General features: G+C 51.2%; 1 protein-coding gene across 1 annotated transcript; it reads right to left on the reverse strand.

The window, feature by feature from the left end:
* Positions 1–316: 316 nt before the first annotated feature.
* SLC25A45 (solute carrier family 25 member 45) lies at positions 317–15,390 on the reverse strand. The gene is made up of 7 exons (XM_051965651.1): positions 14,030–15,390; positions 13,558–13,710; positions 11,690–11,733; positions 11,326–11,397; positions 10,472–10,657; positions 977–1,235; positions 317–795 (listed from the first exon to the last, which is right to left on the reverse strand). The coding sequence occupies exons 2-7, from the start codon at positions 13,592–13,594 to the stop codon at positions 527–529; spliced, it is 867 nt and encodes a 288-aa protein (XP_051821611.1). The 5' UTR covers positions 13,595–13,710; positions 14,030–15,390; the 3' UTR covers positions 317–526.
* Between the last annotated feature and the right edge of the window lie 2,730 nt (positions 15,391–18,120).

An 18,120-nucleotide genomic window follows, 5' to 3' on the forward strand; every position in this document is an offset into this window, starting at 1 on the left:
CTGTAGCAGGTCTTACCGGGCTAGCAAAGTGAGAACCCAGGGGCAGGCCGCCTCATCCCCTGGGCTCAGGTCTGCTTCTTGGCTGGCTGCGGCAATAGGAGTTTTTAAGCCACACGTGGCAACTTCTGACAATATTCTCTTAAGTCCTAGAGGAAGGACTGAGATGTGAGTTGGTGGCCAGACCCAAATAAGCAAACATGCTTCCCCAATTGGCTCCTTTTCTCAGGATCCTCATGAGCTTGGAAGGACCCTCAAGAGTTATGCTGGCCACCCCCACCCCCCACTGTACAGATAAGGAAACTGAGGCACAGAACAGTCTAGTTTGTTGTCTTTTATGTTTGTCTGTGCTCCCCTCCATCCCAGTCTTGATGGGTCACTTTTATCCAAGTCAACTGGAACCCAACTCCTGCCACCCAAGGAACAAGGATTTTTGGCCAATTTAGGTAACGAGCAAACTGGCTGGCCTTCCACCACTGGCACTAGATTTGGGGAACCAAACTCAGAAATGTCTGGGGAAACAGAAGCTTCAGTTCAGGAACCGGAGGAGATGCTCATAGCTGAAGAAGGTCACAGCGTTGACCGGAAAGGCCCGGGCACTATTAAGGGTCAGTCCCCGGAAGAAGACACTGGGCCCTTCTTGCCGGGCGCTGCTTATCACGCAATCCAGCAGCCCCCGGTATTTTCGCCGCTTAAGCCCGTCCATTTGCATCCGTGACTTGACCACGTCCATAGGAGTGGCTGTGGTCCAGGACATTATTCCCGCAAAGCCCCCAGCCACCAGCATTGTAGCCGAGCCTGCAATCCGGAAAAGGAGAAGGCCCGCCTGAGAATTTCCTCCTCTGTACTCGTTCACCTTCGAGTGAGGGCATCCAGAAAACACCCTTGGATATCCCTACCCCCCCACCCTCCAGCCGGGTTGTAAAAATGAGTGTTCGGCTCCTCTCCTCCCCCTCCTTCCTACGGAGCCTTTACTCACCAGGTTCCTTACTGTCCGAAGTAAGCCACCGACTGAGCCCTTCGTAAGTGAGGAAATAGAGGCCCAGAGTAGGAGTATCCCTTAGCACCAGGGCCCAGGCTCCCCGAAATAAGCCCCGCGGGCCCTCCTCCCGGATGATGGTCCTGGCACAGTGCAGGGGACCCCTGTACTGAGGAGGGGCCGCTCCTGGCCGAGCTCGGGGCTCTGTCTGGTTCTGCAGTCGAACTTTGATGAGGTCAAAAGGAGCCAAACAGTAGGCCTAGAGGGAAGCAAAGGAAACCAGTCGGGAGGGGAGACTGGGTGAGAGCAGTCTGCTGAGAGAACTGCTCACCCTCTCTTTAGTGGAGCATACAAGGGAGACTGAGAGGAGAGCAGGAAGGTGTGTGAGTGCCCGTAGGAAGATAACGGCTAAGTAAGTGACTTCTCCTAAGGTAACACAACTGAACAGTGATGAGTTCTGATCCCGAGTCTAGGGTTCTTCGTACTTGAAGCCCTCAAGTATCAAACCCCTGACCCTTAGCCTCATTTAGCTTTGTGCTGTTTCAGTCGGCTCCATCCCAAAGGCTCTCAGTGACATTCCCCCCAGCCGTGACTCCCAAAGTCTCAAGACCTCGGCGCTTCAGCAGCCCCCGTTGCACCTCTGAATTCCGCACCTCTGAGTGTGGCCAGCCAGTGAAAGGCTTGGCAAATAATGGTCCTAGACACCTTCGGTAGGAGGCTGGACTAGGGAAAAGACTGTGGGAGCTGGTGGTACCTTGGAATACTGAGATTAGAGTATGGGAATCTCACCAGCCTGACACCAAAGTGAGGGAACAGTGATGGGGGCTTCGGGTGTCCAGACAGAAACCGGAGCACTTTCTTGTTAGAATTCTTACAAGGTACTAAGTCAGTGGAGTTGATAGCGACAATAATTATCCAATTTAGCTGGTACGTAAGAGTTCTCTGGTTTACTAATGTACTTAGTACTTATTAGAGTTCCACAAGATTCACCACCTTTAAGAGAGCATATATAAGGAGGAGCCCACTAAAGGACAAGCCCACTCTCGGAGGCGGAGTCAGATTCATTCCATATTCCATCTTTGTGCTGACCGGAGACTCGGAGGGAGCTGGAGGCTGAAGCTGGCAGAGGCTAAGGACTAGCGGCAGGAAACAAGGAGAGGGATAGGCCTCTAAGAAAGCTAATCGGGGCCCAGGAAGGAGACAAGATTTAAAAGGAAACAAAAGGATGTGGACTTTAACTCCTGGCTGAATTTGAGGTGGTTATCACAAGGCTGCCTCCAGAAGCCCCCCAAGAAACCTGCCAGAGAACATTATACTTTAGAGAAGAGAATATTACACTTTCTGACCAAAACAGGACAACTAAGAACTTCCTGATTTGCCTTAATGATCATTTCATCCTTCAAAAAGGGGCCGCCAAGGTGAAAACACAGGTTGAACCTGATTCTCACTAACAGGGAGGAACTGGCTAATAGGGTGGAAATGGCAAGAACCTTAGTGGGAAGTGACTACTCCCTCCTAGAGTTTGTGAGAGAAAAAAGGAAACCCAGGCACATGCAAAACCTCTAGGTTTGAGGAAGGTAAAATTTTAAAAACATATACATAACAATAACTAGCATTTACAGGACGTTCTAAGGTTTACAAAGTACTGTCCACATCTCATTTAACCTTCACAGAAAGCCTGTGAGCTAAGTGCTATTAGCAGACCATTTTACAGATAAATAAACTAAACCTTGGCCCGAATTTGAGCTACACCTGTTTTTCTGACGGTTGCTAGGGGGCGCAGTACTATCTCTCACTATACCATCTAGTGGCCTAGTAGAAGCAAGGTCAGAAGATGATAAGTTCCGAATGGTCCTGTAACTTTAGTTTCAAAGCTTAGAAGCAGCTGGGGCTGGCGAGGGAAGCTAGGGACGCCAAAAAGGTTAGGATGTGAGAACTGCTGTGCAGATAGGACGCTAAACAACAAACGAAGGACCCTGCTCCTTTCTCTGCCAAGGAGAATGTCCTTTGTGCTCAAAATGTCAGAACAAAAATGGCTAACGAAGCGTGGATATGAGAGACAAGAACTAGTCAGAGAGCCCTTGGAAGCCCCTGATAAATCCAGATCTATCCTTAGATCCTAAGGGAATGGGCAGATGGGATTGCCAAGCCCTATCGATGATATGTGAAAGGCCATGGAAAATGGGAGAACTCAAGATGGAAGAAGGGCAAATGTCCCAGCGTTCAAAGAAGGGAATAAGTGAGCTTTAGGTAAGTGCATTGACTTTTAATTCCTGGGGAAACTCCAGCCAAATCATTCTAGAGATGGCGGCAGACATTGAGAAAAGGAAACTGTTTATACAGAACCAGGTTGGTTTCCTCAAGGCAAGTCACGCCAGATTGACTACATTTTCTTTTTTGTGACAGCTCGATATCTTGATTTTAGCAGAACATTTGATAAAGTTAATTAAAATATCCTTGGGGAAAAGATGAAGGGGAGATAGGTTATTAATAATACAATTTGATGAATCAAGAATTAGTGGAATAAGCAGAGAGAAATCCTTAATGGATCAATGTCGGGGAACTACATAAGTCACAGAGGGCATTCAGATGGGCAGAGGATACCCTTGATAACAGAATCGGCGATGTTGACAGGCTAAAGTATTATTCAATAGACACAAAATGTCTTCCACTTGAATGTCTTCAAAAAAAATCAACCACGTAAGTACGAGGTGGGTAAGCTTTCTGATTAGACAGCAGTTTGTCTGAAATAGATATTGGGTTTTAGCAGGCAGCAACCTCAATGTCAGAAGGCTACTGAGCTGTATGCGGAAGGACAGAGAAAAGGAGGGGGGGAGAGGGTATCCCACAATGCTCTGGAGAACCAGAGTTAGCTCTGAACTTCATGGCCTGTCAATGAGTTGGAAAGTGTCCAAATGGGGAGCAAACAATGTTTATTAAGAGCCTATTATGCGCCAGTGTGCAAAAAGAGACAAGACACAGGCCCTGCCCTAGGAGCTCACAAATAGAGGAGAGACAATATGCAAGTAAATACATACAAACAAACTCTATACTAGATAAATAGAAAATAATCAACAGAAAGACACTAGAATTAAGTGTTGAGAAAGGCTTCTTGTGAAAGGTGGGTCTTAAAGGGAAGTCAGCAGACAAATGAGGAGAATGGGCGTTCCAGACAAGAACACAGCCAGAGAAGATGCCCAGAGTTGGGAAATAGAGGGTCTTGTCCGAGGGACAGTCGGGGGATGGTATCACTGAATGGAAGAATACAGGTTGGGGTAAGAATAATGGAAAGGTAGGAGGGGGCAGGTGAATGCCAAGCAGGACATTTTGTATTTGGTCCTGAAGGCAGTAGGGAGTCATTGAAGTTTACTGAGTAGGGGGTGACATAGTCAGAACCATGTTTTAGGAAAATCATTTGGGTGAACAGAGAATGGATAGAAGGGGACAGAAATATTCAACAGGCCCCTCAGCAGCTCATGTGAGGTGTGGGAGGAGATAGTGAGGAGTTGGGGACAGAGATACCAGGATATTCAAGACCCTGAGCTCCTGGCACCGAGTTGGTTGATGGAACTGGGCACGTTTATAGCCTGGATCAGAGAGGACTGGGCAGTATCTGGGATGGCACATTATCTGCCTTTAGATATTTAAAGGGCTGCCAGCTCTCTGACAGATTAGACTTGTTCTGATTGGCGCAGGGAACAGAATCAGGAGCTTTGGGGCTGACGCTGAAGAGGTGAATTGAGATGGGCAGGGTCCCCTTCCCCGAGGGCTTGGAAGCAGAGACTGCGGCCCACTTCTCCAGGATGCCCCAGCAGACTGCTGGCTTGCACTAGATGGCTGCTGAGAAGACTTTCTCCTGGAGAAAAGTGGGGTTCTGGAACAGAGATGAGGGCCTGCGGCCTTGATGAGGCTGTGGGGGGAGGAGGCTTAGGTCTCAGCCACTCTAAAAGTAATAATAAAGCTTCCGTGATATAACACATGAAGTTTTGCCAAAGGTCGCCTCATGTGGGCTCCCCCCTGTCAGGACACAAATGGATGGTTCCCATATTGCCACCGAGGCTTGTTCATTGTCACACAAAACTCCTGCCTGGGGCCTTTGACTTACTCTCTCCTTACCACCCAAAGGGCTTCCCTACTGAAACCTCACAGGAGGTTCTGGGCCAGCCCAGGTTGGTGAATAAGAACAAAGTCCTAAAGGGAAGCAGTTAAAAGTGAGGGAGGGCTTCTAATTGTGGACCTGAGCTGACCCTGGGGTCAAGGGCTGGGCTGGCGGCTTAGCCAAGGATGGCCCATGGACTGAGGCTCCTTGCAGGGGGGATTGATTTTTATAAAAACTTTAGCAGCCCAGTTCTCCTCAGCCAGGGGGCAACAGGCAAACAGTAGACCCGACTATTGGTAGATCAGCCTGCACCTCTGCCGTCCCCCTCTTCTGGCCTTCTCTGGCTGATGCTCTCCAATACTACCCACATCTCCAGATGGGGGAAGCTGCAGTGGAGAGTCAGGAAGAGCTGAGTTCAAATCCAGCCTCAGAAACTCACTAGCTGTGTGACTTTGGGCAGGTCACTCCCCCCTGTCTGTCTCCATTTCCCCATCTGTCAAATGGGCTGGAGAAGCAATGGCAAGACCCTCTAGGATCTCTGCCAAGAAAAGCCCAGAGGGGGGTCACAGTCACCTGTGACTAAAAGAACTTGGCAACCCTAGCCAAGCAGCCGTCTCCCCTAAGGGCCAGGCTCTCCTTTAGCACCAACCTTTGTTTTCATGCCCAAGCCCTTCTCCTTTTCTTGGGGAATGCTTCGTTCCCTGGGACTGGAGAGTGGGGAGCAGAGTTGAGCAGGAAGGGGTATCTTGGAGCCTTTGTGATTTCTCTGCTAAGGAGGCCAGCCTACACTTAAGAGCCTAGAACACTGGGCAGAACAGGACATTGCCCGAGTTCTCCCCAGCTCCCCTCAGAAGCAACGCCTCTGAATGGATGTTGGAGTGCCAGAATCCACAAACATTCAAGTAATCATTTTTCAGCTTAAGATATCTTGCAAGGACTTCAGGAAAGGTCAGTCTCAACCAGGCAGGGGAGATCGTGACCGAGACTTCTCTGAGAGACCCGGCGTGGGGAGACCCTGCACTTGGAATCTAACAGAAGGTTCGTAGACAAAGTACAGCAGCGGTCACTATGTTCAGAAGGACAGTGAATCAGCAGGTCAGCCGTGAAACCTCCAATGCAACCACCGAAGGCAAATTGTGAGCCCCCAAATCCCGGCACAACAGGCAAGACTAGGCCAAACCCAGTGGGAAAGCCCTAGTACAGTCGGCGAGAGGCCCCTGTCCCCCTGCAAAAGAAGCTTGGGACAACCTCCCATGTGCCCTAGGAGCAGAGCTTGACTTTGTAAAATGAGCACAGAAAGATACTATGGAGACAATGAAGATCAGAACACAAACCTAGAAGAGGACAGGAATGGCAAAATAAAGTCCAAAGCAAGATAGTAACTGGTCTCAAGCTCAAAAGGCTCTCTTGGAAGAGTTTAAAAAGGATCTTAAAAGGAAAAAAAGAAAACTAATGGGTCAAAGAAATGAGATTTATGCAGGAGAATTATGAAAGTTTGGGAGAAAAAGCCAACAGCTTGGAAAAGGAAGCACAGAAATTGACTGACAAAAATAAACCTCTTAAAAAATAAAACTGGTGAAGTGGAAAAAGAAAACAACTCCTTAAAAAATAAGAGTTGGCAAAATGGGAAAAAAATTCACAGAACAAAACAACTCCTTTAAAAGTTCAACTGGCCAAATGCAAAAAGAGGTAAAAATGCTAACTGGAGGGTATAATTCTCTAAAAATGAGAATTGGATAAATGGAAGTAAATGACTCATGAGGTATCAAGAATCCGTCAACAAAATTTTTAAAAATGCAAAAATAGAAGAAAATGTAAAATGCCTCACTGGAAAAACAACTGACCTGGATCCAGGAGATATAATCTAAGAATTATCAGACTATCTGAAAGCCATGATCATGAAAGCCCGTACAGCATAATGCAAGAAATCATCAAGGAAAACTACCCTGATGTCTTAGAATCAGAGGGTAAAATAGTCATCGAAAGAATACCCCCTGTTGTCATTTGGTCACGTCAAACTCTTCATGACTTTATCTGGATTTTCTTAGCAGAGACACTGGAGGGGTTGCCATTTCCTTCTCCAATTCATTTAACAAATGAGGAAACTGAGGCAAACAGGATTGAGTGAGTTGCCCAGGGTCACCCAGCTAGCCGTTTGGCTGGATTTGAACTCTGGAACATGAGTGTTCCTGACTCCAGGCCCAGGCCTCTTTCTACTGTGTCACCCACCTTCTCCCCCACTACCATCCCTTTTACTGCAGAGGACTCCACCTTCCTTCCAGTTCTCAGGCTTACAAACAGTGGTCTTCCTAGACTCTCTCACTACCACCAATCCCTCCCACATCCAAGCTGTTATCAAAGCCTGTCTGTTATCTTCGCAGCATCTTTAGGACCCCCCTTATTTCTGACAATGCCCCCACCCCCATGCAGGCCCTCACCCCCTCACACCTGGCCTACTGCAATGGATGTCAGGCCCCAGATCCAGAAATCCAGCCTTGTTTTGGAGAATTCCAGTCCAGAGGCTTTGGGGAGACTAAAGGCGTGTACCCCCAGCCAGGCTAGGAATAAAGAGAAACTTGAACCTTTTGGGGGGCATTAATCATTAACTTTAGCAAACAGCCCAACCCTTTGTCATCACTGTGGACTGTGATCCTCATTAAGAATTAGAAATGTGGTGCAAAATAGAGATTTGCTAAAGTGTCCCTGGGGATTGAGCTAGGGAATACCATGGATAGGGAAGGCAGATGTGTTCAAATACATTGCTGGTTCCCTGAGCCCCAATTTTCTAATCTGTCAAATGGGTACAATAATACTCACTGTCCTAATATAGGAAAAAGCATTTCCTAAACCTCCAAGTGCTATCTATCTAAATGCCGGCTCTTCTACTCTTATCCTTTACCCAACATGCTCTACCAATGGGAAGAGCTCGGTGCCTACTCAGCATGGCGTAGGACTCGGGAGCTGCTCGTAGCACACGTTGTTACTGTTTGGTTGCATCTGACTCCCTGTGATCCTCTCTGGGGTTTTCTTGGCAAAGACACTGCATTGTAGTTCCTCCTCCAGCTGATTTGCCAGATGAGGAAACTGAGGCGGAGTGAAATGACTTGCCAGGTTCACACAATTAGGAGTGCCAGAGGCTACATTGGAACTCAAAAAGGCAGGTCTTCCTGACTCCAGACCCAGTGCTCTGTCCCAGGCATCACCTCGCTGTACACGGTGGCTCCTTAATAAACATTTATTGATGATGGGCTCCCAAAGAGCTCCCTCATAGAACGCGGCTCCCCGTCACCCCATCCCCAAAAGGCTCATGAGACGAAGCGTAAGCACAAAGACCAAGTTACCTAAGTTACTTAATGATTAATATGGCACCACCTCTCGTCCCTGAGATCTGTGGAACTAAGTGTTCATTAATAAGTCAGGCTGTCAGCAGAGCCAGGAGGGTGCGGAATTAGGGCAAGGAGAGGAAGGAGGTCAGGGGAGCGTTTAGCGGCTCCTTGGGCCTGGTGCTGGCTGGGGGGCTATCAGTAGCGCAGGAGGGAGGGTCTTTAGAAGTTAGTTTAGAGTGGGCTATATATACCTTTAGACTGCATGGTTCTTTAGGGTTCTATTTGACATTTCAACTTTTTAAAGACACATTTATTAGGCACTTACTGAGTGCCAGGGACTGGGCTAAGTGCTGAGAGTACAAAGGCAAAAATGGAAAAATGGGTCCCTCCCTGCCAGGACCTCCCACTCTCTTTGGGAGTACAACCTACACATAGATAAGTGGGTACAAGATGATTTGGGGGGAGAGCAAATACCAGCACCTGAGGGGAATTGGGATCGGGGATGGAGGGGACACCCAAGGTGCATTCTGGGCCTGGAGGTGCACGGGTACATGCCCAAGGCCAAGGAGCACAGTTTGGCAGGAACAGAGTGTGTGGGAGGGAGATGAGTAAGAGAACTCAGTCTAGGAAGGCTGGCTGAGCCACACTGGGAAGGAGCTTTTAAAGCTGACCATTAGATTGTAAACTCTTTGTGGGTAGAGACTGTGTTTGTACCCCCAGGGCTTAGCACAGTGCCTGGCATACAGCAGGTGCCCAATAAATGTTGACTGCTTGACTGAGCAGTTTCTTTTCTTTTCTTTTTTTTTTTTTTTTTTTTTTGCTAAGGCAATTAGAGTTAAGTGATTCGCCCAGGGTCACACAGCCAGAAGTGTTAAGTGTCTGAGGCCAGATTTGAACTCAGGTCCTCCTGATTTCAGGACTGGTGCTCTACCCACTGCACCACCCAGCTGCCCTGCAGTTTACATTTTATTAAGGGGGAAAGTGGAAGCTACTTAGAGCTCTGGAGCCGAAGACAGAACTGGGCAGATCTGGGCTTTAGGAAGGTCATCTCGGCAACTGGATGGAAGAAGGATTAGAGGGAATAGAGCACAAGGAGTGAGCCGAGCGAGGGGCGGCAGCCGCTGTCTGGGGCAGGAACGTCTGACAGCCAAGGAGACAGCGCGGGAGAAGGGAGAATCGACCCCGGAGTAGCAAACCCCCCGACTGGAAGGGTGGCGGTGCCATCAGGGAAAGCGGGGAAATGTGGGGAAAGATGGCAAAGGGTCGTCCCCCAGAAGATGTCCATCAGGAGTGGGGGGCATGGTCAGGAGTGGGGAGCTGACTCCAGAGAGAGCTGATTGGGGGGAGCATGAGATCACCAGGAAGAGCATGTGAAGGGAGAGAAGAGGCTTCAAGTAGCACCCAAAGGACCCTCGTGAGTAGGGGGGAGGAGGAGGATGGGAGAAGGCATGAGAACAGCGGGGGTTACTTCCCGGAGCCTGGACAGGAGCCCAGAGCAATCTCACAACTCTTTCATTCTATGGATTACGAAACTGAGGCCCAGGAGATCAGGGCACCGGCCCTCTGATCCCAAGGCCCCTCGCCGCTCCCACTACTCCAGAACCGTGAATCCAGAGGGCCCTTGCAGGGGTCAGGAGGTCCCACCCGGGACATCAGATGGACAGGATGTGGAAGACTGGCTTTGGTGGCTCCACTTCCCTCCCCGCCTTTTAACCCCTCTGGGGTGCTCCTCGCCCCTACCGCGTGCAGACCCCAGGCCTACGCAGACCTTCAATTTGACGGGGACGCCAAGGGGCCGATGGCCGCTAGAAGCTGGGACATTTCTACGTTCGGTGGAAGGCTTTGGGGTCTCCCCATGAGGATGTTGGGGGGCTCAGGCCGTCTTCCACTGAGGAACGGTGCCTTTATCTGCCAGAGAAGCAGCCTGGGGAGGAGCTTCCCTCTTCTGATCCCCGGGGACAGCAGCTCGGGAAGGGCAGGATCATCCCCAGGCCCAGGCCTTGGCCCGAGGAAGGCCCAGCCAGGAGCCGAGGCCACCTCCCTGGTGGCCGGAATGCGGGTCCCGCTTACCTGCACGAACCCCGCGATGCTGCCAGCCACAAAGACGTGGCCATAGTTGGGGGGCTGGGCCTTCCGGTCCTGGGGGGAGGCGGAGCTGAGCAGGAGCAGGGAGTTGCTGTAGGTTCCAAAGAGCACAGAATTGACCACGGCCACGCTGCCGATGGGGAAGCTCATCCCCTTAAAGAAGCCCAGAACCTGCGGGCAGAGAGAGGGCCAGGCCGGGGCTGGAGGGGGGCCCTGGTGGCGGGCTCACAGAGGCCGTGCTCTGCTCCCCATCATTCGTTCCCTTCTTCCCACGAGCGTTCAGACGCTGGACAAGAGGCTGGGAACAAAACCCCGAGCCAAGTAGCCCCTCCCCCAAAGGTTGACATTCTACGTGAAATGGGGCCTACTCTTTGCCTACAGAGACTGGGAGGCCAGGAGAAATCCTGAAGGCCTGTAACGGTCACCGAATGTCACAGGCAGTAACCCTGAGTCTCCTGTCCAAACTCCCTCCTTCCGGAAGGGAGCAAGCTGGGCCCTGCAAGGGAGAAGAGTGGAGGAGGGGCCTGGGCCTGGGTCTCACTCACCCCCTGGATGCCCTCACACAACCTGCTCGGAGCTCTGTGAGCCTCAGTTTCTTCATTTGTAAAATCAAATGGCCTCTTAGGTCCCTTCTAGCAAAATTCGGACCATGTGAGCCTCAGAGATCAGAGGCAAAGCCGAGACACGGGCCCATGTCCAAGCCGCCCAGCAGAGGTCTTGCCTCTCAGAGCGCTTCCCTGCCCGGGTGTAATGGGAGCCGGTGCCTGGGGGAGGGAGGGGGAGAAGAGACCTGCTCCTGCCCAAGCTGCCCCCTCCTCAGGAGAATCAGGGCCTCTTACTGACTCCCGGCGGTACGTCTTGATCACACAGTCCACGACGCCCCGATACGTGTTCTGGGTCTGCAGCCGAACCTGGGGGCGGAGGACACGCCGGGATCACCACCGGGAGGTGGAGGGAGGACGGGAAACTTGCTGGGGGGGAGCCGAGGCAAAGGGCTGTGACGGGGAGCCTGCAGCTGTCCCCCACAGTAAATGGGCCCCCCATTGATATTTGTGCTCCCCAGTCAGGGACCACCCCGGGATAAGAGCTGCTGCTTTGGAGGCGGGCTTCTTGCTGCACGGATGGCTTGGGAATCCGGGCCGGAGCCCAGGTGGTCCAGATGTTCAGCCCCTGCTTCCAGATGTTGACCATGGCTTTACTCACCTTCACTGTGTCTATGGGGTATCCCAGCATCAAGCCCGCAATTCCTGCAGACAAGGAGAAAGAGCTCGGCCACCGGCCCTCGGCCGGACCAGAGTCCCCCCTCAGGGCAGAAGCTACTGCTCCCTCCTTGCCAGGAATCCAAGAGGGCATCTTCCTCTTCTCCAGCCCAGGGAGGAGCCAGACTCGGGGGCGCTCACCGGCTGCCTCCGGCTCCCAGACTGGGGCCATCTATCCTCCCCCCACCCCCGGCCAGCATCGCTTCTTCAGAGGCCGGGAGAAAAAGCGAGGCTTGTGGGCAAGAGACTCGGCCTTCCAACCCCCCAACCCTCCTGTCCCAGCCCGACACTGCTCTATTAGGCAGGGGGGTCTCAGGGGGGCATCTCGACCCCTAAAAGCACGGGGAGGCAGATCTGGAAAGCGCTGCTGCCTCTGGGCCCTGGGGAGGTTTTAAGGGAACAGATTCCCTTAATTGTTGGGAGTGCTGAGCTCTACTGGGAAAGCGGGCAGAGGGCCCGGGCACTCAGGGAGGATGCCCACGGCTCGAGGGCTGGCTCTGCCATGAGCCCGAGGTCCAGCCTCCCTTCCCCAGCCCTAGAATCCACCTAGACTGAGCCCCGGGGGCTACTAGGGACAGAGCAGCCTGAGAGGCCGTCCAAGCCAGGCTGAGCGAGGGTCAGGAAGGGAAAAGCGGCCACCTTTCCCTCTGGTCCCCACGGCTGTTTCACTCAAGGGGCACCTGTCCAAAGGTGGCACGATGAAAGGCAAGAGAGGCAGGACAGGGAGCTTTCTCTAATGGTGGCTCAGATTGTTCATGTGTCCGAAGTCGGGGAATCCAGATAGCACCGTGGCCTAACCATGGCGTGTCACAGGCTCTGGTCTTGGTCACAGCCCTCACCATGTCTGTCTCTTTTCTCTCTCTGATGTCTCTCTCTCTCTCTCTCTCTCTCTGTTTCTTTCTCTCTCTTTTCTGTCTCTTGTTCTCTCAATCTCTCTTCCTAACTCCATTTCTGTTTCTCTCTCTCCTTTTTCTGTTTCTCTCCTTTCTTTCTCTCTCTCTTGTTCTCTCAGTCTCTGTTTCTTTCTCTCTCTCCTTTCTTTCTGTCTGTTTCTCTCCTTTCTCTCTCTCCCTTGTTCTCTCATCTCTGTCTGTTTCTGTTTCTTTCTCTCTCTCCTTTCTGTCTCTTGTCCTCTCAATCTCTCTTTCTAACTCCATTTCTGTTTCTCTCTCTCCTTTCTCTCTGTCTGTTTCTCTCCTTTCTCTCTCTCCTTGTTCTCTCATCTCTGTCTGTTTCTGTTTCTTTCTCTCTCTCCTTTCTGTCTCTCTCTTGTTCTCTCAATCTCTCTTCCTAACTCCATTTCTGTTTCTCTCTCTCCTTTCTCTCTGTCTGTTTCTCTCCTTTCTCTCTCTCCCTTGTTCTCTCATCTCTGTCTGTTTCTTTTTCTTTCTCTCTCTCCTTTCTGTCTCTCTCTTGTCCTCTCAATCTCTCTTTCTAACTCCATTTCTGTTCTCTCTCTCTCCTTTCTCTCTGTCTGTTTCTCTCCTTTCTCTCTCTCTCTCCCTTGTTCTCTCATCTCTGTCTGTTTCTTTTTCTTTCTCTCTCTCCTTTCTGTCTCTCTCTTGTCCTCTCAATCTCTCTTTCTAACTCCATTTCTGTTTCTCTCTCTCCTTTCTCTCTGTTTCTCTCCTTTCTCTCTCTCCCTTGTTCTCTCATCTGTCTGTTTCTCTCTGTTTCTTTCTCTCTCTCTTGTTCTCTCAATCTCTCTTCCTAACTCCCTTTCTCTGTGTGTCTGTCTCCCTCTTTCTCCCATACTCCATGGAGGGATGCCCCACGGAAGGCCACCCTGACACACCAGAAAGAAAATCTCACCAGAGATCCAGCCAGCCACAAACTCTTCCACAGGCATCGTCCGAGGCTCACAGGGCCAGGAACAGGGGGCTCTGGCAAGGGGAGAAGTTGGCCCAAGTATAACTCGGCTCCTCTCCCAGGCCTGAGCTGATAGCTTCTCACTAATGTTTAAACCTAGATGCAGGGGGTGAGAAATGGCTCAGTGCCCAGCCCAAAGACCTTGGAGGGAGGGACGGATCCTGGATAAAGTGCAAGAAGAGAAGCGGCAGAAACTGAAATGTTCTCAGAGGCGGGGACGGGGAGATGGCCAGGCTTCCCAGCAGCCTCCTGGGCTCCAGGTTCTCAGCACCGGACAGAAAGAGCTCTCCCCCTCACGGCTAAGCCGGACATCCTGCCTCCAGGCCCGGGAAGTCCTTAAGGAGGTTCTGCCTCCTGAAGTTCCGCTGCCCCATCACTCTCCCTTCCCGTCATCACCGGCTTTGTGGCCGCTCACCTCGAGGGGACTGGCCAGAGAGCCACTAGGTGGCAATGGCAGCTCGCTGAAGGCAGCAGGGGGGCAGGGCGCCCCATCCCTGGCAGTCGCCCCCCGGAGTACCCGGTGGGCTGGTTCCTCCTCCTCCCACATGCAGTGACTCCACCCTCCTTTCCTTGGGCTCGACGCCAGATCTTGTGCAGGGAGGGAGGCTGTGGGAGGGGCGAGGTCAGAGGCTGCCGTCTAACCTTTGCACAGCCACAACCCAAAGCAAGGAAGGCCCCAGAGAGGCCGGAGATGGCCAAGTCCGCTGCAGGAGGTCTGTGGGTCCTCCTTCCCCTGGGGCAGCATCCCCCCAACCCAGACTCAGCTCTTGATGACCCTCCAGGCCCCGGGAGCAGCAGCCCTGACGCTGTCTGGCTGGCAGCCCTGCCAATCACTACCAGCGACTCGCTTTCGGGGCCTGTTCCCTTGTCTTTAAAGCTTTGGAAGGGACCCAGGGACCATTTGGTGAAACCCCTTAGCTTCACAGAAGGGGAAACTGAGGTCCCAAAGGCTAAGAGCTTTGTCCTCGTCTTCCCCGCCTTTTTCTAGCGGCCCGCAGCTCTCCCCCGCCACGGATCACCCCATCCCTCCTGATCAGAGGCTTTCTGGGTGACTTCACGCGGTGCTGTTCTTGGGAGCTCCTCCTCGTGCCGGGTGTGCCCCTGCCTTTTGTTCCACCTGAGTAAATGCAGACCAGTCATTTCACCAGGGAGGGCTCTGGCACCCAGCAGGAGCAGGGGAGGCTTCCTGGAGGAGGTGGCCCTGGACCTGAGCTGCAAGCAAAGGGTTCTAGGAGGGAGGTGGGAGGGGCAGAATCCTCTCCAGTTGGCAAAAAGGCCAATTAGGGCTGAAAGGAGAGAGAAGAAGAGACTACACCCTGTGCCTGTGAGGTAGTCAGAAGGATGAGGCAAGAGGGAGCTACTGAAGCTTCTTGAATAGGAGAGGGACCTGATCAGCTTTAAGACTAGCTGGATGGCTCAGTAACTGAACAAGAAAGCCGGGAAGATCCGGGAAGAGCTGGGTCCACATTCTGGCTGTCGTGCTCTCTGATCCTGATCAAATCCCGCCCTGATCTTAGTTTCCTGAGATATAAAAAGGGGCACAAAGTGTAATAACCCTCAAGAGCATCATGAGACTGAAATGAGCTAACCTGGGAAACACTTAAAGCAGTTCGTAAACGTGAGCTGGGATATTATCGGCCACAGACTCTATAGATCCCCTGCACGGAGAACACACTGGGGAGGGATCAAAACTCTGGAGCAGAAGCTACGAGATCCTGGTTCAAATCCTGGCTCTGCCACGTCCAGCAGGGACTTTGGGTAAACTGTTTAGTCTCTGGGCGCAGTGGGTAGAGCACCAGCCCTGAAGTCAGGAGGACCTGAGTTCAAATCTAATTTCAGACACTTAACATTTCCTAGCTGCGTAACCCTGGGCAAGTCACTTAACCCCAATTGCCTGGGGGGGAGTGGGGAAGGAATTAGACTAGATCAGAGGTTCTTGACCTGAGACCCCTGAACTTGTGTTTTAAAAATAATTTGAACCCTTTAACTACAATAGATTTCCTCTGTCCTCCTATAGAGTGTATTTTATGTGTTTAAAAACATGATCTGGAGAATGGCTTTCCCCCGGGCTACACCAAGCAGCCGGAGGAGCCCATGACACAAATAAGTTCACAAAGTCTGGCTGGATGGGCTCGGGGTTCCTGCCGATCTTAAATCCCGTGTCCCAGCCCAGGCCTCGGCTGTCTCTGCCATCACACGCGCACACACACACACACAAACATAGATACAATACACATATACACACATAGAAACACACATATATATGCGTATACACATATATATACATACACACAACCACATAAACATACATACACATATACAAAATAGAAAAACCTATAGAAAGCTATATATATACATTTATATAAACACACATATAGAAACACACACATATATACACACACATCCACATAATAATAGAATATATATAGAATATATAGAAATATAGAAACCTATATGTAAATAAATAGTCAATGTTGAAAGGCTGTATACAGAGACTTATACGCACACATACTACTTTCCCTCAGGCCAGTGAGTTGACCCAAAGCCTCGGACTTTTCCTCTTCATCAGCAGAGGACTGGGCTGACTTCCAAGCCTCCTCCCAAGGTTCTCCCCACAGCTTTATTCCCAAGAGCTGCAGCCTCCTCTCACCTGAAGGCTGCCAGGCCGGCCTTTCCCAAGCCTGGCTTCCCTTGGGGCTCTCTGACCTCATCCTGCCTTGGAGGATATTCAGCGTATGGCTTGTTTGGTGAGTCTTCCCCGAGATCTTTCATGGATGTTGGGAGAAGACAGACAAGAACCCCCCACACACACACCCAAAGGCATTTCCTCGGGGCTCAGACACTGGGGGGGGGAGAGACTGGGCGAGAGAAGGATTCCCAGTGTGAAAGGAAGGTTCGTCTAGGCCAGACAGGAGCGGCCCTGTCTCTTGCCCCAGATTTCCAAGAGTCCTTTTTCTTGACTATCAATACACTAGAAACGCTCAATTCTGAGCTCTTTTCTTTCCAGCTAAGAGATGTTCTTCCATTGCACGTGGGAAGCAGGAGCAGTATTAGAAGTGACATAGGCCTGTCTATGTTGACAACCCCCAAACAGTGGACACTCTTTCTTTCTTGGGTTTTGTTTTGTTTTGGTTTTTTGGGGGTTTTTTGCCACTACAAAAAAGGCTTCTCTGAATACTTTGGTGCACCTGGGGACTGTCTCCGAACACTTTCAGAACTTTAGTAATCAATCAGTAAACATTTATTAAATGCTTTCTGTGTACCACAATAGGGCAAAGGATAGTCAGTTTAGTCATTTTTCTCACACAATTAAAAATTATTTCCCATAACGATACCAATGCTATGTATCCGGGTACCTATCTTCCTACAGCCCTTCAACATTGACTACTAACATCTTTGATCATCTTTCCTATCTTGAGAGGTGTGAAGTGAAACTTCAGGTTGCTTTAGCTTGTATTTCTTTTTTCTCTTTTTCTTGCTGAGGCAGTTGGGGTTAAGTGACTCGCCCAGGATCACACAGTGAGGAAGTGTTAAGTGTCTGAGGTCACATTCGAACTCAGGTCCTCCTGACTCCAGGGCTGGTGCTCCATCCACAGCGCCCCCTAGCTGCCCCAGATTTTCTCTTAATATAAATGTCTTGGAGGTCGTTCCTATGCTGATTAATGGTATGCAATTCTCTTGAAAACCATTCGGCACATTTGACTTATTTCTTTGCTCTCGTCCATGTTTTCGTTTTTATTTTTTAAATCCTGTGTAATTCTTGTCCATATCCTCTCATAAATCTTCCTTGGAAGATCTATCTTCCCCTGGGTCTTTTAGCATCTTGTGGCTGCCCAAGCAGCACTTTACTCATCTTTTATGCTCTGTCCTCAGGGGCACATGATCAGGCTACCCCCACATGGCAACGTGGCTGGTTATTGGTCACATCCTGTATTCTCACCAGGCATCTCTGGGGTCACCCATAATTTGGTTCTTTGGCGATTCTGAGGTTTCAGGATTTGCGTCCCCAGAACATCCTCATTAAAAGTGTGAGTTTTTCTGGGGATCGCGAAAGCCCTGCACGACTCCTGCCGTTGTCTCTGCAGGTGCGGACCTAGCTCCTCCACCATCTGCACTGTCTCCCCAGGCCTCCAGGAGTCACCTGCTCCGTAAGGAGATCCTGTCCAAGTCCCACCTAACGGCCCACTTATTGTAGTCAAAACGCTCTCCTTGGCGTGGGGCTCCCTTCCAGTTTGCTCCCAACTGTGGCCCATCTGCCCCTGCACTGGCTGGTCTGCGTTCTTCAGGGATTTCTACACCAGGGTCACCCTCCGCATCGGGTCCCGGGCGCTTCCCGGCCTTCCCTTGGCTGACCCTGCAGGGCCCCGTGGAGCCCATCAGCCCATGTGACCCTGAGCGCCGTCCTCAAGCTCCGCTCTTCCTCGGAGCTCAGGTCCGGCCGCCCGAGGGAGACTCAGTAGGAGGCTGAGGTTACAGGACCGGGAGGGGGGGGGGGGTCATCCCGGC

Source organism: Antechinus flavipes, chromosome 6, assembly GCF_016432865.1.
Source record: "Antechinus flavipes isolate AdamAnt ecotype Samford, QLD, Australia chromosome 6, AdamAnt_v2, whole genome shotgun sequence".
In the NCBI taxonomy this organism is placed as follows: Eukaryota; Metazoa; Chordata; class Mammalia; order Dasyuromorphia; family Dasyuridae; genus Antechinus; species Antechinus flavipes.

What these genes read in the sequence shown, in the direction of transcription:
- SLC25A45 (XM_051965651.1), bottom strand. Translation starts at nt 13,594, where the DNA reads ATGCCTGTGGAAGAGTTTGTGGCTGGCTGGATCTCTG. An exon ending in AGACGTACCGCCGGGAGTCA is followed by an intron (nt 10,658 to 11,325) that starts GTAAGAGGCCCT and finishes CTCTGCCCGCAG; the next exon opens with GTTCTGGGCTTCTTTAAGGG. An exon ending in TTCGGACAGTAAGGAACCTG is followed by an intron (nt 796 to 976) that starts GTGAGTAAAGGC and finishes TCCGGATTGCAG; the next exon opens with GCTCGGCTACAATGCTGGTG.